At 36.8% G+C, this 27,713-nt stretch overlaps 10 protein-coding genes across 10 annotated transcripts; 8 read left to right on the forward strand and 2 right to left on the reverse strand.

The window, feature by feature from the left end:
- Positions 1–234: 234 nt before the first annotated feature.
- DAS1 (SCF ubiquitin ligase complex subunit DAS1) lies at positions 235–1,974 on the reverse strand (the record flags this gene model as incomplete). The annotated part of the gene is made up of 1 exon (XM_071051051.1): positions 235–1,974. The coding sequence occupies one exon, from the start codon at positions 1,972–1,974 to the stop codon at positions 235–237; it is 1,740 nt and encodes a 579-aa protein (XP_070907747.1).
- Positions 1,975–3,052: 1,078 nt separating this feature from the next.
- On the forward strand, positions 3,053–4,669 carry INO1 (inositol-3-phosphate synthase INO1; the record flags this gene model as incomplete). Its single annotated transcript, XM_071051052.1, has 1 exon — positions 3,053–4,669. One exon carries the CDS (start codon positions 3,053–3,055, stop codon positions 4,667–4,669), a length of 1,617 nt encoding a protein of 538 aa, XP_070907748.1.
- Positions 4,670–5,311: 642 nt separating this feature from the next.
- On the forward strand, positions 5,312–8,128 carry VPS35 (retromer subunit VPS35; the record flags this gene model as incomplete). Its single annotated transcript, XM_071051053.1, has 1 exon — positions 5,312–8,128. One exon carries the CDS (start codon positions 5,312–5,314, stop codon positions 8,126–8,128), a length of 2,817 nt encoding a protein of 938 aa, XP_070907749.1.
- A 607-nt stretch (positions 8,129–8,735) lies between these two features.
- Positions 8,736–10,088, forward strand: FBP26 (fructose-2,6-bisphosphatase; the record flags this gene model as incomplete). The annotated part of the gene is made up of 1 exon (XM_071051054.1): positions 8,736–10,088. One exon carries the CDS (start codon positions 8,736–8,738, stop codon positions 10,086–10,088), a length of 1,353 nt encoding a protein of 450 aa, XP_070907750.1.
- A 600-nt stretch (positions 10,089–10,688) lies between these two features.
- On the forward strand, positions 10,689–12,692 carry SSY5 (Ssy5p; the record flags this gene model as incomplete). Its single annotated transcript, XM_071051055.1, has 1 exon — positions 10,689–12,692. One exon carries the CDS (start codon positions 10,689–10,691, stop codon positions 12,690–12,692), a length of 2,004 nt encoding a protein of 667 aa, XP_070907751.1.
- Positions 12,693–14,194: 1,502 nt separating this feature from the next.
- On the forward strand, positions 14,195–16,579 carry FAR1 (cyclin-dependent protein serine/threonine kinase inhibiting protein FAR1; the record flags this gene model as incomplete). Its single annotated transcript, XM_071051056.1, has 1 exon — positions 14,195–16,579. One exon carries the CDS (start codon positions 14,195–14,197, stop codon positions 16,577–16,579), a length of 2,385 nt encoding a protein of 794 aa, XP_070907752.1.
- A 1,666-nt stretch (positions 16,580–18,245) lies between these two features.
- On the forward strand, positions 18,246–18,920 carry CIS3 (Cis3p; the record flags this gene model as incomplete). The annotated part of the gene is made up of 1 exon (XM_071051057.1): positions 18,246–18,920. One exon carries the CDS (start codon positions 18,246–18,248, stop codon positions 18,918–18,920), a length of 675 nt encoding a protein of 224 aa, XP_070907753.1.
- Positions 18,921–19,854: 934 nt separating this feature from the next.
- On the reverse strand, positions 19,855–20,925 carry RNJ42_00892 (Cell wall mannoprotein PIR3; the record flags this gene model as incomplete). Its single annotated transcript, XM_071051058.1, has 1 exon — positions 19,855–20,925. The coding sequence occupies one exon, from the start codon at positions 20,923–20,925 to the stop codon at positions 19,855–19,857; it is 1,071 nt and encodes a 356-aa protein (XP_070907754.1).
- Positions 20,926–22,996: 2,071 nt separating this feature from the next.
- Positions 22,997–24,037, forward strand: RNJ42_00893 (Cell wall mannoprotein PIR3; the record flags this gene model as incomplete). Its single annotated transcript, XM_071051059.1, has 1 exon — positions 22,997–24,037. The coding sequence occupies one exon, from the start codon at positions 22,997–22,999 to the stop codon at positions 24,035–24,037; it is 1,041 nt and encodes a 346-aa protein (XP_070907755.1).
- An 871-nt stretch (positions 24,038–24,908) lies between these two features.
- On the forward strand, positions 24,909–26,258 carry JJJ2 (Jjj2p; the record flags this gene model as incomplete). The annotated part of the gene is made up of 1 exon (XM_071051060.1): positions 24,909–26,258. The coding sequence occupies one exon, from the start codon at positions 24,909–24,911 to the stop codon at positions 26,256–26,258; it is 1,350 nt and encodes a 449-aa protein (XP_070907756.1).
- Between the last annotated feature and the right edge of the window lie 1,455 nt (positions 26,259–27,713).

The following is a 27,713-nucleotide window of genomic DNA, read 5'->3' on the forward strand; positions in this document are numbered from 1 at the left end:
TTTTTTGTAAAGATGCTGATAATATAAATATCTAGATACATGTATGTCTTATGTAGATATATATACTAGTAGTTAGTGCTGGTAAAAAATCAATAATGCGAGTGATGTGAAAAGAAATGTAATGGTATCACAGTTAATCATAATAGTAATAACAATAGTAGGTGTAAGAGGGGGGAAGTAAAGTGAAAATTAGTTTGAATAACGTAATTGTCAGACAGAGCTACTCTCCCTTTTTTATATTACGGTAGCTCGCTTTGTCACGTCGTGTTGTTCATGAGTGTTATTATTTTTCTTATATTGTTTGGACCAGCCAGTTAAATTGGTAGTGTAAAGATAATGGTTAAAGATAGGTTGGAAAATCCGTTCCCCATTTTCTTCCACCGTTATGGTAGGAATATCGTTTAGCATTAAGAATCGTAACTTGGGGAATCCCCTCAAGAAGGTAATGTATGTAGATTTGAAGTGGTGTACCAAAGAGTGATAACAATTGATAACATCGTCCTCAGAAAGAGCCTCATGGGGAAGGTGGTTCATACCCAGTTCTTCCTCCTCATGGTCCTCATCGATCCTAGGTTGCAGCTGAGAACGGTGTTGTCTGTAGGCCAGGAGATTTTCGTTCATCTTAACAACAAATTCAGTGAGATTCATTGGTTGTGTTCTTACGCTAGGGTAGCAGTCACAAGCCTTGGAGTATGGTAGTAACGAAAAATATCTCATCATTTTGAAAATATCCTTTGCGGCAATGTCATGTATATCATTTAACTCGTAATCTTCTGGAAAGTGGAAAATCTTCTCTTTTAGAATGTTTTCGAATACATAATTGCACTCATTACAGAAACATTTCTGGGAGATTTCAAACTTGTTATCCTGGATGTGGATTATAGGGAGGTCCACACCTTCAAATCTTAAATCTATAAATTGTAGGTCCTTGCAGTTTAGTAAAATAGCCAGGAATATCTGTGGACTTGTTGGTTCGGGCACGTAATCTTCTAAGAAGTCCATCTTTAATCGTTTTAATCTCTTCATCTCTCCAAACAAAGAAACTAGTACTTTGATATCCTGTTTGATGGAGATCAGTGAGAGATCCTCGAGGTATGTGAACTCCTTGAACTCCTCGATGATTTCTATCTCCCTGCTCATCAGTGACTCGTTCCATGAAATAATAGTTAATATCTTGAGCGTCCGCACGTCAAACACCTCAGATAGTTTTGTGTATACGGTGTGTCTTTCCTCGGGACGGATTAAAGTGTTAGTCTCGGAGCAGAAGTATTGATGTGGGAAGAATTCTCTTCTCCAATGCAATTTCAAGTCTATAATCTGTAATTTTTCTGAAAGAGGATATAAGTAATTAAACAGTTTGATTGGGTCTATGAAAAGAGTCATGTGTGAGAGTTTAGAAGATATCCTTTGCCTCAAGTAATGTGACAGGTTTGGTATGTAGTCCTGGGGCACCATAAGTTCTGGAAGAGAGTTCGGTGGTGCCATGTCGAAGCTGGTCACATTCTTACTACTAATCTCTCCTAATGCTATGATGTCGTTACAACTCGGGTCTATAACATTCTCCAACCTCTGCAGAGACCTCCCGTTGGCACATAACATATTCAAAATCTGTTTCTGTAGCAGGGGGTCCAAGTCCCAGTTTATCCGTATCCATTGTACGTTATGTAAAGTCATCTCTGGGTTTCTATGAAACGCCTGTATCAGTTTCTCCAGTTTCTTGTTTGCGATGGCCCTACTCTCATCCTCGTTCAGGAAGCTCGGGATGGAGAACAGCGTCCAGTTCACTGCAAGGTTCATGTAATCGGAGCGCACAACATTGGAATCATTGAGGTATATCCTACGGTATATCAGCTTCGAGACCAACCTGTATAACCTCTTGTTCACCAAACACATCGACAACCGATCGGACTGCGCACAATGCGATACCAACTCCTGTAACAGCCCATCCTGCAACGCCATCAACGGGAAGCCCATAATCTTAGTATTTTTTTATTATGAGCTTTTTTTTTATTTAATTTTATTTTATATTGTACAAATTTCTTTTGAGTAAGGGTCTTTGTAATGATACATAAGTACTTCATTTAATGAAAGGCATACTTTTATTATAATAGTCTGTGCCTAATTTAACCATGTCAGTACATACTAGCATCACGTGACTCTTACTATATATCACGTGAAGCAATAGTGTATCACGTGTTTCACGTGGGGGATTTCGTTGAAATTTTCAGTAGCAAAAATGTTGCACGTGGGAATCTCGTATATATATATTTATCCTGGTTTGCGAATGGTTTTTGGAAGTGAAATATTTCACATGGCTGAAGTGTTGGGGAGGGGAGGTGTATATTATCCCCGAAGCTCAACAAACATGTGAAAAATATTTTTGATTTTTATTTTTTTTTTTGGGATGCCAATCACTTTTGGCATTAAAACAAGCCCCCCCATGTGAAAATTTTATATAGGCCGCAGGGTAACGTAAATCCTTTTTTTTATTTTTCATTCGGTTCCGCACCCTTCCCCCTCCCCCAGGGATTTTGTATTTTCTCCGCATTTCTTTGCGTTTGTCTCGCTTCCCTGCGTTATTTCACTGAGGGGATTGTAAAGAAGCTCGAGCCCTCCGCATCTATGCTTTTTTTGATTCAGTTCCAGCGATCTCAGGGCACACTAATTTAAACGTGACTCTCCTTTTTGCTATGCGGTTGTAATGTAAGTTGTATTAGCACTATATCCATAATACAGTGTTGTATTACTGTGTTGTATTACTGTGTTGTATTAGCATTACTGTGTTGTTGTTGTATTACTGTGTCCTTGTTGTTGTATTACCGTGTTGTATTAGCATTACTGTGTCCTTGTTTTTGTTATTTTATTCTCAATATCTAATAACGCAAAACTCAACAGAAATAATATTTCACATGTTTGTTTATCGATTATATTTCATTTTCTTCGGTATAAATAGGACCTGATTTTATTCTTGTATTTCACATAAACTTACTACAAAAATAATAATACAGCAAGCAAAACAAGAACAAAATAATTAAGAATATAATTAAATCAAATGACAGGTAACAGTGGTATCTCAATTCGTGTCCACAATGTGGATGACAAAGTTAAGTATTCTGGCAACGAGTTGTTGACCAACTACACTTACCACACTAACGTGGTTCATACTAACAGCGACAAGACTCAGTACGATGTCACACCGGTAGACAAGCAGTACCAGTTCAAAGTTGACCTTAACAAACCACGTAAGTTCGGTGTTATGTTGGTCGGCCTTGGTGGTAACAACGGGTCTACTTTCTTGTCAGCTGTGCTAGCTAACAAGAACCACATCTGTTTCAGAAGTAAAGACAGGACTGACCTAGTCGAGCCTAACTACTACGGGTCCGTGACTCAGAGCTCTACTGTGAAGTTAGGTGTGGACTCTAAGGGTAAAGACGTCTACGTGCCTTTCAACTCCGTCGTTCCTATGGTTAACCCTAACGACTTCATCGTCTCAGGGTGGGATATCAACGGGAGCTCTATGGACCAGGCCATGGAGCGTGCTAACGTTCTTGAGATCGACCTCAGAAACAAACTTGCCCCATTATTGAAAGAATACACCCCTTTGAAGTCGGTTTACTACCCAGACTTCATCGCAGCTAACCAGGATGACCGTGCTGATAACTGCATTAACCGCGACCCAAAGACTGGCGAAATCTCCACCAAGAATAAGTGGGAGCACTTGTTGCAGATCAGAAAGGATATCCAGGACTTCAAGGAATCTCATGAGCTAGACAAGGTCGTCGTCTTATGGACCGCCAACACCGAGAGATACGTCGATATTCTACCAGGCGTCAACGACACCATGGAAAATTTAATTGAGGCCATCAAGGGTGACCACCCAGAAATTGCTCCTTCCACTATCTTTGCCGCTGCCTCGATTTTGGAACAATGTCCTTACATCAATGGGTCCCCACAAAACACATTCGTCCCAGGTCTTATCGACATGGCCGAGAAGCATGACTCATTGATCGCCGGTGATGACTTCAAGTCCGGTCAAACTAAGCTAAAGTCCGTCTTGGCTCAGTTCTTGGTCGATGCCGGTATCAGACCTGTATCCATTGCCTCGTACAACCACTTGGGTAACAACGATGGTTACAACCTGTCATCCCCTCAACAATTCAGATCTAAGGAAATCTCTAAGTCCTCTGTCGTTGACGACATCATCGAGTCCAACCAGATCCTCTACAACGACAAGCTTGGTAACAAGATCGATCACTGCATCGTTATCAAGTACATGCAAGCTGTCGGTGACTCCAAGGTCGCAATGGATGAGTACTACAGTGAATTAATGCTAGGTGGTCACAATAGAATATCTATCCACAACGTATGTGAGGACTCTCTACTGGCCACTCCATTGATCATTGACTTGATTGTCATGGCTGAATTCTGTTCCAGAGTCACCTACAGAAACCTAGATGGCCAGGACGCGGAATCCGCTTCTGGTGACTTCGAGAAGTTCTACCCAGTGCTTTCTTTCCTAAGTTACTGGTTGAAGGCTCCATTGACTAGACCAGGTTACCAACCTATCAACGGTCTAAACAAGCAAAGAGCTGCTCTAGAGAATTTCTTGAGATTACTAATTGGGTTACCTGCCATTGACGAACTAAGATTCGAAGAGAGGTTGAGATAGAACAGAGATAAAATATAACACACAAGTAAGAGAATAGGACATTGCTTTTTTGTAACGATTATTATAAATTAGAAAAAAAACAAAAAAAAAGCAAAATTTCCTTTATCTTGCTAATGATATTGTGTTGTTTGTTACGTGATTACCTTCTCCATTTAATATAAGTTATAGTTGTTATTGTTTTTGACTTGGTTTATAAATAAGCACCATGTATCTATCATAAATATGTAAATAATATAATGAAGATAACAATTATCAAATAAAACTGAAGAAATAGAGGTACAATAGGCTGGCAAATTCTTGCCAATAAAAAAATTATAGTGATACCTTAATAAACTAATACATATAATATTACTGAAATGCATATATTATATTACTTGTATAAACTAATTAATTGATATGATATTACTTGAATAATATAATATAAAATAGCCCTTCTGTATTTTTAACGAAAAAAGGGCGAAGGCCGTTAAGGGCCCAAAAAAAAAAAAAAAGGATTGCACAGGGAAAGGCATAAGTATTTCAAGAAAAGGGACACATATTGATAAGGAACAGGGGGGGTATACCGATTGAACTGCAATTGAGACTAGAATTGGAATACGAGTTTGAAAAATTGGATTAAAAGGGAAAGAAAAAGCTCTAAGTATGTCGTATTCGGATTCTGTTGAGTCTGCTGCGAGCTTGATGAAGCAGCAGACGGGGATTATGAATAAGTGTTTGGGTCAGAACAAATTGATGGAGGCACTACAACATTGCTCGGTTATGTTGACGGAGTTGCGTAATCCGAACCTTACGCCGAAGCAATACTATGAGCTGTATGTGATGGCCTTTGATTCGTTATCTATACTTTCCACGTATCTTATTGACAACCATCCTAAATACCACCACTTGGCTGATCTGTATGAATTGGTGCAATATACCGGGAATATTATACCAAGGTTGTACCTTATGATAACTGTGGGCACAAGTTATCTCAGGATACCTGACGCCCCGACCGTGGAGATATTAAAGGATATGATTGAGATGTGTAGAGGAGTTCAGAACCCAGTGAGAGGCCTTTTCCTAAGATACTATCTTTCACAGAGGACTAAGGAATTATTACCAAAGGACGAGTTTGAATTTAATGCGAATTTTATCATGACGAATTTCATAGAGATGAACAAACTATGGGTAAGGTTTCAACATCAAGGGCCCTTGAAGAAACGAGAACATAGGACAAAAGAGAGAAAGGAACTACAGATATTAGTCGGATCACAATTGGTGAGGCTTTCACAAATTATAGATGATAACTTCGAGATGTACAGAGACCAAATATTGCCAACAATACTAGAACAAGTTGTACAATGTCGAGATTTTGTATCGCAGGAATATCTTCTCGATGTTATTTGCCAGGTTTTCTCCGATGAATTCCATTTGCAGACTGCTGAGACATTGTTGAGAACGACACTACATTTGCATCCGGACGTATCTATAAACAGAATTGTATTGATCTTGATAGGGAGACTAAATGATTACAAGGCTAGGAAATTAGAGGAGGAGAAGGAGAGCAAGAAACATGAAGAAAGTAAAGAAAAGAATGATGTTGAAGACAGTAAAGCAGAAAATAGTGATGAATCTACAGTAAAAAAGGTAAAACCCATACCTGATGTGAATATATTCCAGGAATTTGCAGCCTACCTGGATATGTTAAATCAGGAACGTCCTGATCTGTCTTTGCAGCAATATGTTCCTGTTATAGAAAGCATCATCAAACTAAGTTTGCAATGGTATCCTAATAACTATTCCAACCTTGATGCACTTTTCAAATTTACTACTATGAAGTATAAAGACTACGGTAAGATGATTCCAAAAGATATAGATTACTTGATGATGAAGTTATTAACGTTTGAGGAGTCCTGGAATGATGATAATGGTAACAATCCCGTCTTCTTTTATAACGTTATCATAAATTGTCCTTCATTCGTAGAACTTATAACTGTGCAAAATGTCGAAACTCAAAGACTGGTTATTAGTTCTATATTAGACAATTTGATAGTGAATATAACTGACGATATTGAAGTAAAGACTAATATTAGAACACCACTTTCTGAAGTTGAAGGAGAAGAGGAAAAATCCACCATTACATCGACTTTATTTGTGATAGAAAACAAATCTGATTTAGAGAAACTTTTAAAGTTCACAGATCCTGTAGTTAACAAACCCCTGACTAAAAAAATGGCGAGTGAGGAAGAGAACAATCCTAACATTCTTGCCACTTCAGAACCGGAGAATTTAGATTTCACATTTAATATATTGCAGGAAAAGCTGGCTAAATTGTGCCATGTAATCTTTAAATCACTTTCACTCTCAACAAAACTGAGATCGATTGACTCACTGGTTGAATGCCAATTGATAATGAAAAATCATTTTTATAGAAGTGGAAAAAATTGTTTATACACTTATCCAGCTATAATAACGAACTTCTGGAAACTCATTAGGAGATGTAATATAGAACTTCAAAACCAAGGAGAAGATAAAGAAGAAGAGAAAAAGAACATCGAAAACAACATTAAACATATATTCAAATTTATTTCCAGAAGTATGGGTGATATGTTCAATGCCTGTGGCTCAAAAGTAGTTGATATAGTATACAAACTAAATTTAGAATGTGCAGCTCTTGCCGATCAGTTGCATTTATCTGAGATTGCCTACGATTTCTTTTCCCAGGCATTTACCATTTATGAGGAATCCATTAATGATTCTAAGAATCAATTCCAAGCGTTGATCTCTATGGCTCAGGTACTACAAAAGACCAGGTCCTTGCACACAGATGACTATTATGATTCTTTAATCGTCCGTTGTACACTACATGGATCAAAGTTACTCAAGAAGCAAGATCAGTGCCGTGCTGTATACTTATGCTCCCACATGTGGTGGGCTACTGAGTTATCCGCCATTGGCGAGGAAGAGGGCGTCACACCTAATTTCTTCAGGGATGGAAAGCGCGTTCTGGAATGCCTCCAAAGAGCTCTACGAGTTTCCGACTCCATCATGGATAGCGTGCAGAGTTGTGAACTGATGATTGAGATACTTAATAGGTGTTTGTACTATTTCATCCATGGCAATGAAAAAGACACACATATCACCGTCAAATACATTAACGGTCTGATCGAATTGATCAAAACAAATATTAAATCCCTAGAGACAGAGGCTGGCTCATACTCTGCGGCAGATGCTTCCCAAGACGTTTCTGAGCTTGGAAATGTGGTCTCCTCCTTGAACCTAAACAGCTACATCATCGGCCAAGACGGTTCTTTCGTAGACATAAGTAACGATGGGAACCTGACTGGAACACACAAACGCGTGGATGGCAACAAGACGAAGATCGCCTTACAGATCCCTATCCAGCATTTCAAGAGAACCTGTGAATACATCTCAGGACAAAGAGAAGTTGATGAAAGGTTCCAAGTTATACAGTTTTAAAGATAAAACGCTCTTTATATATATATTGTTGTATAAAAAAAATTAAATTAAAAGAATAACAAAGGTCCATCTTTTAAATTTTCATTTTGTAATCGATTTTAGCATTATTCGTGTAGCTTTGAAACTATTATAGAGTTGAATGTTTTTTGTTGTTCAAAATGTTTTTGTTTAGATCTGAGATGCTGGTTAGGTGGTATTTTAACGTTTAGTCACTCAAACCATGCAAAGTCTCCAGGCCAAACCAATAAATACATATCATATATTACTTACTTTGTCACATGGGTTCAACCGTATAGATTCAGATTTCGTGTTTGAATTGAGTCGACTGGCGATGGAAGTGGGTTTTATGAAATGGGTGCGTACACCTTTTCGTTATGAGATATGAGATGGGCCGTAAATCTCTCCGAGTCCTGTAGGCTGGATGGGAAAGGGGATAACGTAAAGAGGGATACGATTGGAAGTTGAAGGGGACTTGTCTATATTTATACATCTTTTCATTTCGACTTTTGCTATTTTCCGGAATTTACAAGTTTTTATATGCTTATTATTGCGATAATTCTTAAGAGGTTAATCGGTGACATACTACATATTTTGTTTGGGATACGCTATGCCGGTTACTGCAATTTCGAATATGAAGGATGCTAGGATCTGTGTGGTTATGGTTGGTTTGCCTGCACGGGGCAAGTCATTCATATCGCAGAAGATCCTACGTTATCTATCGTGGCTATCTATCAATGCCAAGTGTTTCAATGTGGGTAACTATAGGTATAAGGCCGGTATCATCAGTCCCAAGGCTGATTTCTTCGACTTCAGCAATCCGGAAGGGTACAATATAAGGGAGGCAGCAGCGAAACAGGCCGTTGAGGACATGCTGAAGTGGTATAATGAAGAGAACGGTATTGTTGCTGTGCTTGATGCTACGAATAGTACTAGGCAGAGGAGAGAATGGATTTTGGAGGTATGTAAGGAGAACGACCTGTTGCCTATGTTTATCGAAAGTTTCTGTGACAGGCCGGCTGTGATTGAGACCAATGTGCATGATATCAGTACAACCTCGCCAGACTACGAGGGTACAGACACGGAGGTAGCCAAGCAGGATTTATATAATAGAATCGCTTGTTACAAAGACGCTTATCAAACTCTAAGTACGGAACATGATAATAACTTGACTTTCGTAAAACTTGTCAACATCGAGGAAGAGGTTATAATAAACAGGATACATTCCTATTTGCAAAGTAGAATTGTCTTCTATGTTATGAATATTAGACCAAAGCCTAGAACCATTTGGCTATCCAGACACGGTGAATCCATCTATAACGTTGAGAAAAAGATCGGTGGTGACTCTTTACTATCACCTAGAGGTTTACAATACTCAAAGAAATTGAAGGAACTAGTCGATGAGCATGTCGGAGATGCTCCATTAACCGTATGGACATCCACGTTAAGGAGAACTCAGCAGACCGCGCAACATCTAGAATTCAAGAAGTTACAATGGAAGGCTCTGGACGAACTAGATGCAGGTGTGTGTGACGGTATGACATATGAAGAGATCGAAGATGTATACCCTGAGGACTTCAAAGCAAGAGATGAGGATAAATACGAGTACAGGTATCGTGGAGGTGAGTCCTACAGAGATGTGGTTATCAGGCTGGAGCCTGTTATTATGGAGCTCGAACGCCAAGAAAACGTGTTAATCATCACTCATCAGGCTGTGCTGAGATGTATCTACGCCTATTTTATGAACGTCCCACAAGAGGAGTCCCCATGGATGTCCATTCCTTTGCATACATTGATCAAACTAGAACCAAGAGCTTACGGAACAAAAGTCACAAGGATCAAAGCTAATATTCCAGCTGTCAGCACGTACAAGGAGAAAGGTACAAGTCAAGTTGGTGAGTCTTCAGGAGATAAAAACAAATTCCACAAACTACTTGTTGACGCACCAGAACTAAAAGAATAAAAACTGAAAACCTAATTCCTACTTTTTCTTTCTTTCTTTCTTTCAAATTTCCTATTTTCTTATACATATTGAAGGGCCGAGTAGCTCCTCCTCTTCTGTGTTTAGCTAATAGATATATATTCCTACAAGAGAGACATTGTCTTGTGTTTTTCTAAAAAATATTTTATAGCATATAACAAAACCTTTTTTTTTTGTCCCAATTACATGAAAGTAATAAAAAAGACGGTTAAACAGTGATAAAAGTTATATAATATAGCAGTATAATATAGTTATATAATATTACAGTGTAATATAGTCATATAATACAGCAGTATTCAAATAGGACGGCAATATTTTTTCTTCTTCTCGATGACAATGTCATTAATAAAAATTTTATATTTTTTTCTTTCTTTGAATTTAGGCATTTTAAAGCCTTCTCTCTCCGTTTCTTTCTTTTTTTAATATAAAATGAAAGGATTCTCGGAAATATCTATATTCTAGGTAGGAAGGGTATTAGTGAGCATTATTTGAGTATTTAAGGAATAACAAGGCTAGAAAGTAAATATAACATAATAGAAGTACAAGAAGAGCGTTAAAAGCAAAGAACGTCTAGATATAAAAATGGTAAAACGTTTATTCGGATTTAATAAGAAGAATCAAAGACGTGAGAGTTCTCCCGAGGAAGGACCTCAGGATGATCAGTCTTCTCATGAGAAGAAGCCTCAGGATGACGTATCTATGCAAGGAACATCTGTTCAGTCTTCCTCTATATTTTCAAGAGGGAAGCGGTCATATAACTCTGGTGAATCATCCGTACGGTCGTCAACCAGAGGGAAATCTACGAGCTCTTCAGACTATAATGATATAGGTAAGCCACTTAGGATCATAGATTCTTCACGGTACTCGCACCTTGGGACGGTAGAGGAAGAAGAGACGTCGGTATCTGAAGAGAGCACTCCGTTTGAGACCCCCGGTGCAGTTAGTGTTAAAAATGAGAGCAAAGACGATATCCATCATAACACACCAGATTACACTTTATATAAAGAAATCAGAGACCTGGATAACAACCTGCTAGACTTGATGGCCGATATACACCAGAACGTTACGAATATTTCCAGAGCAGTGATATGTGCTATTGAATATTTCAAGAACTTCCAGGTAGACGAAAGCCAGAAGAGATATATGAACACTGTGAAGACCACGAGTTGCCCGTCTCTGCGAAGTATTTCAAAGACAGTGCTGCACTTTTTAGACAACTTATTAATATCAGATGCATACTCAAATTCTAGATCGATACTCCTGAGAAGATACCTTTGTTTTCTGAAGAAACTGGGGGTTCAGATATCTAATGATAGTGATAACTCCTCATTCTTACTACCGACATTAAGTATATTCCCTATTGATGACAGTTGCAAGCTTCCCAACAAGGACAAAATTTTCGACATTATCGATGAACTGGCAAAGACAGATCCTAAGTTATTATCAGAAGACGAAGGGTCCTTTATCGCTCCAGTTATGCGAGGGCTCGGGAAGGATTCTGCAATTATTAGTGTAATCTTTGGCCTACCGAATATCAGACCAGAGCACCATGAGTTAATAAAGGACTTATATGGTCTCTTCCCTGACATCCATTTCTATTGCATACAGGACTCTATACGGCCTGCTGCCACGACGGCAATCCTCCCAGAAATCGATAATCATAGAAATATGGAAAATATGGACGACAATACATTCAAATTTACACCTCCATATAAAACTACTGAGAGCAATAAAGCACCACCTATTTCTCTCTCGATTTCTACACAGAACAGTGTTAAGACGTCAGGAACGCTTGGTGGCTACATCTTCCCTCAGGTAGAGAAGAACAACAAAAAACTATCCAAGTTTGCTGGCTCGACATTTGCAATTACTTGTGCCCATGTTGTATTAGCAGAGTCTCAAGACTATCCAGAGGTAGCAGTACCGTCCAAGGTACTACAAAGATCATATTTCAAGACACTATTAGATGAATCGTCAAGATACCCAAAGGGTTCGAAAGAACAGAAGGCATTTTTAGAAGAAGCAAGGAATGTAGAAAAAAATATGAAATATCAGAATGAAAATAAATTTGGCCAGGTAGTATGGGGTGAAAGATCTATAATAAATCAAAGACTATCAGACTTTGCTATTATCAAAGTTAATGAAAGTTGGAATTGCCAAAACTACTTGGGGAATAACTTAGAAAATATCCCCGATCCTACCTTAAAGTTTGATAATGTCTATGTGAAGAAGAAAATTATGAAGGTTTCTCCTGGAACTAAAGTATTCAAAATAGGTGCTGCTACGGGTTATACCTCTGGTCAGGTCAACGCTGCTAAATTAATATACTGGGCAGATGGCAAATTACAGAGTAGTGAATTTGTAGTATCGTCCCCTCAACCATTGTTTGCCAGCGGAGGTGACTCAGGTGCATGGATCCTAACGAAACTAGACGATAGAGTCGGATTAGGTGTCGTGGGTATGTTACATTCCTACGATGGTGAAAGAAAACAATTTGGTTTGTTTTCCCCGATAGGCGATATACTTGAACGTCTTCATGCCGTAACAGGGATTCAGTGGGATATAGACTATAATGAACATGTGTAAGCTCCGTACCAATCGTAGTTGGTCGCTGATTAATAGGTTAAAAAGACTATTTCTCTACATGGCATCATTTAAGTGTTATTTCAGTATTTTTTTTTCTTTTTTAGTTTTGTAAAGAATAATAACATTCTTAATAATTAAGGCCTTTTAAAAGCTTTCACAAAGATCATTGAGCAGTCTCACTAGTAAGTAGATACCACTAAGTAATGATCCATTTCAATCTGTAAACAGAAATAGGTCAGAAACCGAAAAAAAAAGGCTATAGAGACTAACCGGAGGGCAAAAAAAAGGAAGCAAAGCAAATCATACGGCATTATAAGTACTTCTGTAAACCTAGTGAAGCTCCAACATTTATGAGGCTTATTACCCTTAAATCGCTTCTACCTCAAGCACTACTATGATGGAACAATGAATTTGATCCATTGTTGAGCGAGCTTAGTTTCAACCATTTAGGGAACAAACCTTATTCCAGAGGAATTTAAACTTTAATAGTTGTCTATTTAAAATTTGGCATTGTTTTAGATAGACTGTAGAGATACTCACTAAATTTTGATTTAGGAAATATAGTTATTTATAGCGAGTCTCCAAGAATCCGATCAGTAGTAACCAATACGTCATTTTTTAATCTTTTCTTCTTTCAAGGGTTGAAGATGGTTACTTATTTAGAGGCCCATTATGGATAATCCCCATTCATGATGGCTTATTTTTTGAAATATAATTGATATGCAGAGGAACACTATACAATAACTACTTTTTTAATTTTTCTTTTTACTACTAACTGTTTCCATGGAGAAGCCCTGAGGTCATTAAATATTATACACTCAATAATAAATGTTATAAGTATGGGTTGTTCGCATCAACAACTTATAGCGACCTCAATAAATGGTAAAACAATGAAAAAACAACTGTAATGTTTATATTACATGTGACAAAGTCTGAGTCTCAGTAATAAGCCATAAATTATTTTGATTGTAATATCAAAAATTGATAGCAAGATGCAGCACATATGAAATATGATACGATCTTGCGGACAGAGTATTATCATATTGGTAGTAAGTAATTTTCTTAATCATTTACGATCTAGCCACGGAATCAGATAATATTCAATGAATATAAGAACCAAGGAAATGTAGAAACCGTACTTGGTTCCTTCTATTATATATTTTTTCTTTTTCGAATTATTATATATATATATATATATATATATATTAGTACCGTAGTTCCTACAACTTTAGGAAGAGTTTACCATTTCTTTTCAGATTATTTCTTTTAGATACTCTAGTTAGATAATTAAGTGGAACCTCTTTTATATTGATGACTACACAATTGTTTAGTGGGAGTGAGATCAAGAAGGGCTTACAATAATCATAACGTGGCTGTTACTCATATAGAAAGTTTTATTTTTAGCCTCCTGTTCATAATAATAAACTAATTCCAGCCATAGTGATACTACTGCAATACTAATAATTTCTCAACAAAAAAATACCATCTATTTATACACTATAATGTTCTTAAGAACTCCGATTAAGAAACAATACGACAATATACACACGCCGCCTAGTGGATCAGAAGAGACCATATTGGGCGGCCCAACACGTAAATTCTTGAGAAGTTTGAGAGGGAAGTCCCATCTCAGTTTCGAATATAAAAGCCAAAAAAATAGTGTTAAAACTCCCAATGCTAGTCCTGCTTTCAAGTCGGAAATCAAACGACGAAATAATTTACCGAAACCTTTAAACCTATCAGATAATCTACTAAACACTACTGACAAAGAAAAACTGATCATAGATCGTCAACAAAACTATCAACGTCACAACGAATCAACGGACTTAAGTTCTCCATCAAAATTAACTCAAAAAGTATCCACCTTAGAAGTCAAACACGAAAAAGCTGAGTTTGGCTATGAAATTAGCAAAAACACTCCCCTCATTATGCCAGTAGAAGATAAGATGCATTCTAATCAACTTTCCCTAAAAAGTGACGTTACTACTTCAAAGAAGTACATTAACCATATTTGTTGTATTTGTGATGAGCATATTTCAACTACTTTTCTAGGAGAAAAGACAATAGATTTTTATTGTGGACACATTTCTCACTATGAGTGCTATCTGATAGTATTTGAAGATACACATGCTAATAATAAATACCCTACATGTCGATTATGCGGAGCGGATTGCGAACCATTAGATGAGGACATAATATCAGACATGAAATCCAGAATTTTAACATCAAAAAAGAAGAAACTAAGGTTTCCTGAATTAAACTTTCCCACATTAAATTCAGCCATATCTCAATCAATATCAGATAGAGAACAACAAAATACTCCAGTAGAAAAAATAATCAATTCAGCTCAAGTCAGCTCTAGTGGTTTCAAATCATCACCAAAAGTGTTCAATCCATTCGAAGAAATCAATCTTGATGATGAGAACGATTCTGAATATATCATTAGTTCATCAGCAACTTCGTCAATAATAATAAACGGTTTAAGAATTGATTTAGAAGAGAGAATAGATGAAGACAATGACTGGTGTATTTCTCCTATAGTAACTCGAAGTGGATTTAATATGATAGATGTATATTTTCCAACCATTAACTCAAACGATTTTCAAAACAACAACTGTGATGTCCTTACCAAAAATTCTATAATAGGAAGTCCAACAGATTTTAATGAGCGTTCTTTCCGCCAGCAACTACGTTCATCTATAGATAATCTAATTTTCAAAGATTCAGGTTCAGTGCCTTCCGGTGAGTTACTTATGATAAGTCAATTTGCTTTCTCAACAAACGGTGAATTTTGGATGAATCAAGTAACTGTAGTTTTCTTTAGCACTTGCCTTATATTTTACGATAATTCTGATAAAGAGATAAAGGGTAACCTTCCAATTGACCAGATATCATCTGCAGTGGAGGTAACGAAATCCAACCATACGGTCCTCGTCATTGAACTCATGAGCTGCTCACTACCGCAGGTATATTTACGTTGTGATGAGGAGCATACCAATGCAACTGAAAACATCCAGAAATGGGCATTCTATTTAAATAATGTAACGAAGGAGTTTCCAACATTACTGGAATTGACTGATTGCTCAATTTCAGTTATGCCAATAGAACTTTCCGTAAAATATGAGCAAGAGGTACTTAAGCGCAAGATAACATACCAGGATGTATATCCTTGGGAAATATCTGACAATAAGAAGAATGTCTGTATTATCTTGTGCTTGAGCAGAAACCTGTTACTCAACAGTGCATCAAAAATTAAAGCATACATCAAAACATTGTTAGATGCTCTAGCACCTAATGATACACTAGGCATTTTATCTATGGGCAAAAACGGTAAAGGTGAAAGAGGGCCGCATGGGACGTTCGTTGGTCCTGTAACTAAATACTGGAATGGGTGGGATAGCATATTAAATGATATTGAGAGAGAATATTCATCTAATCATTTCTACAATTTTACCAGCCAAATTGAAGAGTATCTCGTTCTATTTGATACATGTTACCGAATAATTAGCACCATTAGCACACATGATTCAGATACGTATCGTGAACTTGTCATATTGGGGCATGGTGAATGCCCGGTATTTAATGTAGAGATAACTAGAGAGAACGAAAAGGTGAAGAAACATTATGACTTTGTAACTTTAAAGAGCCATTTCAATATTGTCTCTCGCATCATTGATGAACCAGTAGATATTAAGTGCATGCGTAATTGGGATATATCTAATATCATACTGAAATACGACCAGTCTGAGAAGTATATCTGGCTAGGTCATATGCACTATGGTGACAAAAAATCAATGTGTCTAACAGTTTCAGGACCAGAAAATGTACAGCTTGAATGGTATGACAATAATACAGAAAGCCATCATGTCCAAATGTACAATATATAGTAGTACTTTAAATTCATATTGAGATTCTATGCTTTTGTTGTCATTCTTTATGTAATTAGTAGGTAACTACCTATGTTAGATCGATGGAGCACCGTTAAAAAAAAGAAAAAACAAACAATAAGCCATTTCTTCCATTTATAGTTATTAAATGGATATCATATGATTGGTATCATATGACTTACATTCCTTATTATGGATCCCATTTTCAATGATGAATATGGCACTTTCGTGTACGCGTCTATTTTAAATAGCTAATTACGTGTATCGTAAGATCAAGTTCTCTATTGCATTTCTATCGTTTATGATTTTCTCATCAGCCGTTCACTTAGATATTTATATTTCAATTTCATTTACTTAATGCATAGTTTTTTTTCGCGACTGAATCTTATTTCCGAATTCGGTAGCCCGATATCCATTTACAAGATTTTATTATTTTCGCGTGTTTTTCAAAATATTTTTTCTGCCTGTCCAAAATAGGCCCGCATATCTTAACCCTCCCATACAATATTTGTGATCGCCATATTGTTACTATTTTTTTTTATTTTTTTTTGTAATACAACTTCACACGATAACTCTCTTTACCCTCCTCTGGAACCCCTTCGGTGGGTTAAGTTCTAGATCTAGACCGGTTCCTATAATTGGACTCTCTCTTCACAGTGTCCCCTTTTTCTTAGTTGTTTTCCCTATTTCTACGTTTGTACTAAAAGAACGCGAATATATTATGCTGCGGAGATGCCTTTGGAGTTTTGCTTTTGTTTTCATTTTCAATGTATTCGGTAAGGGGAGACTTCCGTAGTTCGTCCTTCCACTGTTTCTATGGATCAGGAACTAGTGACTACGCAATATTCTGAGAGAATAGCATTTCTAAAAATTTCGCGATGGGCACATCCTACAGCAATATCTAAGGTTTTCTTTTACTACGATGGTTGTTCCCGTGCTAAGAGAAGAAATTTGTAAACAGTGAGGGTAACGGGGAGACCTTGCGGCAAAGTACAGCAAAAATAAACATAACAAATTTGAACAACGCCAAAATAGTGCTCACCAAAATACAGCGGAAATAATGTGGGAATGCAGTAAATAAAATGATCTACAGCAAAATAAGTATATTGAGCTTTTATGGGATAAGAAACCTCGTATATCGAGGATCGAAATATATAGAATAGGTTGAAATAGTTGAGCCATTTTGCCCTGACCATCGCGTATTTCCAGTAGAACCTGTAGAGGGAATTCATTTCTTCAAAAAACTTGATAAAATAGCATAAGAAATAAAACAAACAAACAATAACAAATAACAACTTGTGCGTCAACTTGTTTGGCGAGTAACGCGCTTCGATTTCTAATTATTCTAAGCAATTCCTTGGTCGAAGTAAACAAATGACAAAATAAACAAAACAAGCAAAACAAAACATACTGGCAGGTAATAAAAAAAAAAGAAATCAGCAAAAGGAGCAAACACTAACAGCAAAAAAAAAACTTATAAATACTAGATCGAATTTTGATTTAGAAACGTAGACAGTTAGGTCTCTTCTTTTTATGTTCTCTTATTATATAAAAAGGAAGAACCCAAGAAACATCTTCATAACAAAACACAACAAAATAAAACTCAAGGTAATTTTTAACCTTAGGTCCATTCGCTTAATACACATATAAATAATAATAATAAAAAATGCAATTCAAGAACGTCGCCATTGCTGCTGCTGTTGCCTCTGTCGCTGCTGCTGAGGGTTACACCCCAGGTGAGCCATTCTCCACTTTGACCCCAACTGGTACTTTCCAATGTGCTCAACCAACTTTCAGCTCTACTTTCGGTATTGCTGTTAAGCCAATCTCCTCTTCTGTTGCTAAGAGAGATGTCATCTCTCAAATCGGTGACGGTCAAGTCCAAGCTGCTACTCAAATCACCGATGGTCAAGTTCAACAACCAACCGCCACCGCTAAGCCAACCACTACTTTGGCCCCAACCACCTCTTCCGCCACCAAGACCTCTTCTTCTACTTCCTCTTCTGCTTGTGCTACCACCCCTCTACAAATCACCGAATCTTCTTGTAAGAACTCCGGTACTTTGGAATTGACCTTGAAGGACGGTGTCTTGACCGACGGTAAGGGTAGAATCGGTTCCATCGTTTCTAACAGACAATTCCAATTCGATGGTCCACCACCACAAGCCGGTGCCATCTACGCTGGTGGCTGGTCTATCACCGAACAAGGTAACTTGGCTCTAGGTGGTTCCGATGTCTTCTACCAATGTCTATCTGGTAACTTCTACAACTTGTACGACCAACACATTGCTGAACAATGTTCTCCAATTAACTTGGAAGTTGTTTCTTTGGTCGACTGTTAAATATAGAAAATGAAAAAAAGATTCTTTTTATTTAATTTTTAAAGACTTTTCTCTAAATGGGTAAACCAGTTTAAAGAAATCAACAACGCCTTTTATTTCATTCAGGTTTTTTAAATTCATTAGGTTTTCTATTTTTTTTCAGTTCAATTTTATTATTATGCATGTTATAGGATTACTATTAAAAAAACAATAAATATAGCAAGATTATCTCCCGAGTTGACTCAGGTGTGTATTATAAAAACTTGCTAGTTTTTTTTATTTAAGGACAATAATATATCTGTACCTTTTTACATATACTATATATCATTCACAAAGGATACCCCACACAATATTTTAACCAATTTCTCTTACTATTTTTGCTGATATATAGTTCATAACCTAAATCTTGAATGGTAGCTATAATTTGAGAAATGGACATGATTATTTCACATTTTACGTCAACTATATTGAGTTTATTAGGATAGAATTGGTGGAGTCATATTATACTCCGGTCAAAGACTTCGATTTGAAGGGTTCTTCTTTCTGTACCACCGATAAGAAAAGGAACACCGAAACTAGTTGTAATAAAATAAATATCGTGATTAAAATATTAAACTTTTTTATTATTAAATATTTAGAAACGTTTATAAAATATGTAATGTAGAAAAAAAAACTTGAAATTTAATTGGAAGACTATCCCAACTTGTAAAAGAACTAATGTAAAAATCCGGAAAACCTGAAAGGCTAACTAAGGACCAGCCATTTAAATGTAGAATGAAAAAAAGGACTAAATTATGCTAAGGAATGGATGCGATCGTTTGAAATGTATCAAAAAGGTGAAAAAAAGCCTCTGATATCCAATAGATCAATGCAAGAAATGTGTTTATGAAAGTATTAACTCAAACCACCAGTGATCTGATTTAAAATGCTTTTCATTGGAATAAAGAGTATCTCTTTAACATTGAACCAAGTCAATAGCAGACAAGTGGACTGGAGTACATTGAGAACCAATGTGTTCGTCGTACAAGTTGTAGAAGTTACCGGATAGACATTGGTAGAAGACATCGTTGTCACCAATGGCCAAGTTACCTTCTGGGGTCAAAGACCAACCGGCAGCGTAGATGGCACCGGCTTGTGGTGGTGGACCATCGAATTGGAATTGTCTGTTGGCAACAATGGAACCGATTCTGCCCTTACCGTCAGTCAAGATACCACCCTTCAAGTTCATCTCTAGAGTACCATCGTTCTTACAGGAAACAGCGCCAACTGGATCATTGGCGTCTTTATTTTCAGTGGCAGATGCTGTGGCAGATGCTGTGGCACTGTTGGTAGCTTGGACTTGACCGTCACCGATTTGAGAAGCAGCAGCGGTGGTCTTTGTAGTAGCTTGGATTTGACCGTCACCGATTTGAGAAACAGCAGCGGCTTGAGTCTTAGTAGTAGCTTGGATTTGACCATCACCGATTTGGGAAACAGCGGCAGCAGTTGTCTTAGTGGTGGCTTGGATTTGACCGTCACCGATTTGGGAAACAGCAGCAGCTTGAGTCTTGGTGGTAGCTTGGATTTGACCGTCACCGATTTGGGAAACAGCAGCAGCTTGAGTCTTAGTAGTAGCTTGGATTTGACCATCACCGATTTGGGAAACAGCGGCAGCAGTTGTCTTAGTGGTGGCTTGGATTTGACCGTCACCGATTTGAGAGACAGCAGCGGCCTGAGTCTTAGTAGTAGCTTGGATTTGACCGTCACCGATTTGGGAAACAGGAGCCTTGGATGGGGCTAGAGTAGAGGTAGTCTTGGTGGTAGCTTGGATTTGACCATCACCGATTTGGGAGATGGCATCTCTCTTAGCAACGGAAGTGGCGGAAGCAATTGGTTGGACAGCAATACCGAAAGTAGAGGCATAGTCAGTGATACCACTCTTGTAAGTGGCAGATGGGGTCAAAGTGGACCATGGTTCACTTGGAGCATAGGCAGCCAAAGCGGTAGTGGCTAGAGCGGAAGCAGCTAGAGTCTTTTTGTATTGCATTTGTGAATTAATAGTTTTTTTTGTTTTGTTTTGTGTATTTAGAATACTTGTATCTTTTGAATTGATGGTTTTATTTTATATATAAATAAGAATGAAGAGTGAGATAAATAGATCAAGGAATATTTAAGAAACAAGATGGGTCTTTATATATGATTCGGAAGATGAATTATTTCTCTTTTATTCTAAAATAAACTTAGGGCTTAAAGGTCGAAGAACCCAACCATCTGAATAAGTTGTTACTTGTTTGTCACAATAAGATATTAATCGCAAATATAGCCCACTCTCACTATCCTTAAAATTATTTTTACAGTACATAAAAATATTATTTCATTTCTTTGAACTTATTTTTAGAAGAGATTCGCCCCATCTCAAATAATGGTTAAGGATCTACGGAGGGAACTTCAGATCTAGTTGCCCACACCCGCCACCTTTCTCTCCCCTTCCTCCTCAATTCAGGTCTAAGAAAAAGAAATTACCTAATTACTTCACCTAATGCAGTAATGAAATTACAATTCCTACTATTTCCGAGTATTTTTATTTTAAATTATATTCTATTCATTTACCATAATAGTGTCAAGAAAAGAAGAAAGAAGTTGAGTGAAATAAACAGTAAGGGGAGAAAGGGCTGGGTTACGCTGTTTTCAAAGAATCCTTAATGGCTTGGTCAATTGAACTTGAATATACCACTTTTTTTTTTTACTCTATCAGGAGATGTTTAAGTTATAATCCTTTTTTTTATATTACAAATTCCTTTTTCTTTCCTTTATGCTTTTCCAATAACCCTATATTTAGGATGTAATGCTAATGCTGGGCCTGCTAAAAAAACTATTTTCTAGAATTGAAAAAAAAAAAGTAAAAAGAAGGGTTAGAAATTACGTATTTCTTAAACAGACCTACATTAGTGGACTAAGAATAAACCGCAGTCTAGGGCTTCTTAATTAAGAAGGCTTGTTTGACTTCTATACATATCAACATTACAGCTTATTTCCTTCCCATAAAACGGAAGCCGTAAAACTGCCGCATTTACCTGTACAAAGGGGCAGAGTAGTTTAAAAAATTTAAGATCCTCTATCCCCTACGTCAAACTTGTGCGCTTCGTTTTCAAGATGCAGGGTAAATCTTTTTCTTTTCTCTTCTTGGGCAATGGTGGGAAACAAAAAATTGACGAGAGGGAATTAAGTCCGGGTAAGTGGATACAAACTAGGTTCTTTGATCTTTATACGTGGGTCATGTGGAACTCGTCTACTATACTCTATCAAAAAAAAAATTACAAAAAATTCGGATGGCGGGTGATACCCTGCATCGATAACTGTTATTTTCGAAGTGAAGGCAATATGTACAGGCTTTTCTTACGGCAGTGTTCTCGCTCTTTTTCTAGGTCAAGCAACAGTTTTATGCGGGTGGTTCTATCCATACCTAACTGGCTTGTCCGACCGCACAGTACCAAAAAAAATAATAAAAATTGCGGGTTCTCTGTTCTTAGAAAGTGCTGTACTATTGGAATATTACGAAGGCTGGGCGGTAATTTGCTTATTGCGCTGAATTAAGTATTCCTCTTGTTTCTACATTATTTGATCGACGTTGATCAAACTTTTAGATGTGACATAGTACAGCCATCAGTATTAGCATTTTTATTAAGGCTAAATGCGGATCATTGAAATTTTATTTAGATGGATGCCCTCCTAAATATGGAATGGCTTACAATGATGTATTGCATAATTCTTTACTAAAAAAAAACTTCTTGTAGTGCTGGGCTATACGTGGCTGGGTTTTCGTGCTTCTTGTGTCCTTGATTAACTTTGTGTTACAAGCACACAAAAATACTACCCAACAGGCAAAGATACCATTAAGATCAAGTAGGACTATGTTATAAAATTAATAACTAATAGAATTTAAAAAACAAATAAAAAAAAATTAATATAAATACCCATGTCATTTATTTTATAACTTCAATATTTTATCGTCTTTCTTATTTTATAATAAATAAAATAAAACCATCAATTCAAAAGATACAAGTATTCTAAATACACAAAACAATACAAAAAACTAACTAACTTTAATTAATTTACAAATGCAATACAAAAAGACTCTAGCTGCTTCCGCTCTAGCCACTACCGCTTTGGCTGCCTATGCTCCACACGAACCATGGTCCACTTTGACCCCATCTGCCACTTACAAGAATGGTATCACTGACTATGTTTCTACCTTCGGTATTGCTGTCCAACCAATTGCTACCGCCACTTCCGTTGCTAAGAGAGACGCCATCTCCCAAATCGGTGATGGTCAAATCCAAGCTACCACCAAGACTACCTCTACTCTAGCCCCATCCAAGGCTCCTGTTTCTCAAATCGGTGACGGTCAAATCCAAGCTACTACTAAGACTCAAGCCGCTGCTATTTCTCAAATTGGTGATGGTCAAATCCAAGCTACTACTAAGACTCAAGCCGCTGCTGTTTCCCAAATCGGTGATGGTCAAATCCAAGCTACCACCAAGACTCAAGCTGCTGCTGTTTCTCAAATCGGTGACGGTCAAATTCAAGCTACTACTAAGACTCAAGCCGCTGCTGTTTCCCAAATCGGTGACGGTCAAATCCAAGCAACCACCAAGACTCAAGCCGCTGCCGTCTCTCAAATCGGTGACGGTCAAATCCAAGCTACCACCAAGACTCAAGCTGCTGCTGTCTCTCAAATCGGTGACGGTCAAATCCAAGCAACCCAGTCTTCTGTACCACCATTCGACAACTCCACTATGCCAGTCCCACCAAGCAACGCTACTCTACCGGTTAATGTCAAGGATCCAGTAACTGCTGAAGCTTGTAAGAACGATGGTACTCTAGAGATGAACTTGAAGGGTGGTATCTTGACTGACGGTAAGGGCAGAATCGGTTCCATTGTTGCCAACAGACAATTCCAATTCGATGGTCCACCACCACAAGCCGGTGCCATCTACGCTGCCGGTTGGTCTTTGACCCCAGAAGGTAACTTGGCCATTGGTGACAATGATGTCTTCTACCAATGTCTATCCGGTAACTTCTACAACTTGTACGACGAACACATTGGTTCTCAATGTACTCCAGTCCACTTGTCTGCTATTGACCTAGTTAATTGTTAATGTTAGTGACTCTGCACGACTATACTGCATTCATTTTACATTCTAAATTATTAACGATATTTCATGAGGGTTTTTACTACTATTTAATTAACATTGGGCATTTACAAACAGCAAAAAGACAGAATAACTAAATCTACTTCAAAGCAAGACATCGTTGTACAATAATCATTCATTTAGGTTTCTTCTTTTTATTGCTTTTGGCAAACATTTTTATTTTTCTCTTACAAACGGCACATTGACAGTTTTGTGGATAGATTAAAGACCAGATATAATTATTCTATTCTACCGATCTGACAGTCGCAATACTATGTTCTTCACACTCCAGGTCGAGTGTTTTTTTGTTTAAATTTAATATTTAGGCTATTTAAATTCTGTTTTTTACAAACTTTTTACAAATAATAAAAAAAATTTTGACTATAAAAGATTACTGACAATTCCAAAAATAATCTTAATATAATCCAATAAGACTTTCTTGTCTATACTTACCTAGAACAAACTACTATATAATAGAGCCCTTACAGTAAAAGTGTAAGATTAACTTTTACAAAGCGATGCTAAAAAAAAAAAGAAATTATTTTTTACATTAATCAAAAAATAGCGATGAGCTTCCCATTATACATCTCATCGAATAAAACATAATAGGAAACAGCTAAAAACTCAACCATTGATATTTATTGTTTTCATATTCTGGATTTCACTGGATTTTCAAAGTTACAGCATGTATAATCGTCCCTTGATTGTGGCACTATACAAATTACTTTATCTGTAACTCCGAGTTGTTTGTATTACTTCTGTGGCAATTTACGAACTAGATATACCTAATACGAAATATAAAAACAACTAAAACTTAAATCTTAGACTTCGGGACCTAATGACTGATAAAAATATCTCTATTGATACAAGTTCTTATTATTCGATATTGGGGGTATCAACTACTGCTTCAAGCAGTGAGATAAGGAAAGCGTATAAGAAGCTAGCTATAAAATTGCATCCAGATAAATCTAAATCAAATGACACTGCTGAGTTATTCAAAATAGTTGTCCACGCACATTCAATTCTCAGCAACAAGAACTTGAGGGATGAATATGACAAGGAACATTTAGGTACTGGTATTAGAGTTGACTTTACGGGAGGTAGCAACTTTACAAGAGAGAAACGGAAAGAAGATAGAAACAAAAAGTTTAAATTCGAGAGGCAAAGTAAGCCATATGAACAACAGCCGTATGGTTTCGGTGTAGATGTACCTGAGAGACCTACAGAAAATAGAGAAAAGACAACTACACAAGGAAGTCCTAAAAATGAAGAACTCAATGCTAAAGACCAAGATAATACCAATAATAATAACTCTGGTCAGCAACGTAATAACAATAAGAAAACGTCCCCCATATTGGAGGAAATTAATGACGAAGATTATGACATAGGTTTTAAAAGGAAGTCACCTATATTCACTCAGAAGGAGACAGAAGGAGTAGCTTCAAAGAAGAAAAAAACTGAGTCAAAGGCTAGACATTTCCTAGATCCAGAAACTAGGCGGTATATGAAAAACAAGCAAAACTCAGGTCGTAAGACTACTCCTCCTCTATATCAATTCTCCGATTTACACATTGCTAATGGGTGGGAAAACCTCCAAGATATCATAAATAATATTGATAAAAATATTGTAACTGAGAATAAAACAGCAGTTGAGGATATATTAAACAATGATGTCAAAGAAAAGCTCTCTAATCTATCTGTGGATTCTGAAAATGCTCCAGAACTTCCCAAAAGGAAAAAAATGAAGACTAGTAAAACTTACCTAGGAACAACAAAAGATCCATACAATATGCAATCCATAAACAAGAGTTTACACAATATTACAAATGATGTACCGATTTCTTTACCTCGAGTACGATCTACTGAGCCAGCTAATCAAACAAAAGACATACTTGAGATGATTAGTAGAACGGTACCTATGGTTCCGGATTTGCGACTACTTCACAACCAGGCCGCTCAGTATAATGCCGCAGTAGCCTATTTAAATGAATTGACAGTTTTGAAGAGGAGAATTTTGAGTATTATTTCTAGCCGAACAGGCGAACAATATAATAGTAAGATTCAAGAACATTTGGCAGAGTTTATTACTGCAAAAACCTTGGATATCCGCTTAACTGAGAAGTTAATCGAGATTCAAAAAAGAGAACAGGAAATAGGAACATACTTTTCATCAACATCTTTGAGATGATTATTTATATTCATCTCTTTTAGTAGTCTATGTTGCGCTCCATATTACGTATTATAACCAAGACTTTATCTTTGCACTTAAAAAAGGCATTATTCACTTAGTAACATTTAGACAGCGCTGTCAACACCAATGAGAAAAATAATAGTACGCCAACAATAATCTATTTAGAAACTAGGTGTGCTAAAAGAATAAAATTCACAAAACTACAATACGTCATTCATGTCTTAGGTAATACATCTACTGACCAAACCACGCTACAGGAACAAGAAAACCTTATAAACTTTCCTAAAAGAGTATGGCATAATCATAAATACACTACTACTTAGAACACAACATCCTTTCAATGGTTTAGCGATAGAATCGAGGAAAGTACATACACAAAATACAAAAAAAAATTGCCTCATAGGCGTTAGAAGAATAAAATTAATATTCCAAGCAAAAAAAAGAAATTGTAAATCGGTATCAAGTTTAACCATATTCAGTCGAAGAACACTACGCTATTCAATACATCAAAACATTACACGATAAAAAAAAAATCTGGGGACTGAGGGCCTAGGGAAAGAGAAGCAGAGACAAAGAAAGTAATTATTTCCTAGCAAACTAAATGGATTTTTGTTTCTTTTTTTGTTTCTTTTATTTCTTTGCTTCTATCACTGAAATTTTGTATTCCTAAGCATCAATCATATTCTAATACTAAAGCCCATCTTCAATTCCTAGCCAATTAACAGCTTGCACAACCGAGGCCCTGATGGCTGCTACATTATCCTAAAGTGCAAATGTTTGAGTTGTGATAGAGTGAGAGGATGCTAGAAAAACAAACGAGAAGAAGAATGCCTACAAGTTCTTTCTTTTTTTGTTTTCACTGTAAAAATGTGACGTCTTTTTGAAAAAAATTTTTTTTCTTAAACAAAAGAAAAAGAAATGATAGAAAGTTATATTTCGCCTTTATTCTTGGTATCAATTCTGTCCAATGTCAATAACTTAGCTCCATTTGTTCGGTACTTCTTCTATTGGTTATATTTTCCCTCAATTGGAACTCGTTGGACTCCTACCAATTTTTTCTTCACTTCTTTTTTACCAAGTAATTGTACTTCATCTCTCCTTGTGAAGTGGGACTTTTTTGACGTCCTTGATATCTGTTAAAATCATAATATCGGGGGGAGGAAGTTTGGGGGTATGGTAGTGATATTGATGTGGTCCTATCTACTTGTAATTCTTCCTTTCTTTTTAAGATAGAGAATAATTTTAGTTCCGATTTTATCCTACCCGTTTAAAGAAAACACAAAACATAAACAACCATTTAGAAAAAAAAATATCTCGAGATGTTCAAAAGGAATTCCATCACATCACGTAGGGGGGTTAGAGAAAGGGAGAAAGAGAGAGAGAATGGGTGAAATCGATTGAGTGATAGAACTGGTCAAAAAAACAAAAACAAAAACATAAACAAAAGACAGT

Source organism: Nakaseomyces bracarensis (genome assembly GCF_045282275.1).
Source record: "Nakaseomyces bracarensis strain CBM3 chromosome Unknown Scaff5_0, whole genome shotgun sequence".
Classification (NCBI taxonomy): domain Eukaryota; kingdom Fungi; phylum Ascomycota; class Saccharomycetes; order Saccharomycetales; family Saccharomycetaceae; genus Nakaseomyces; species Nakaseomyces bracarensis.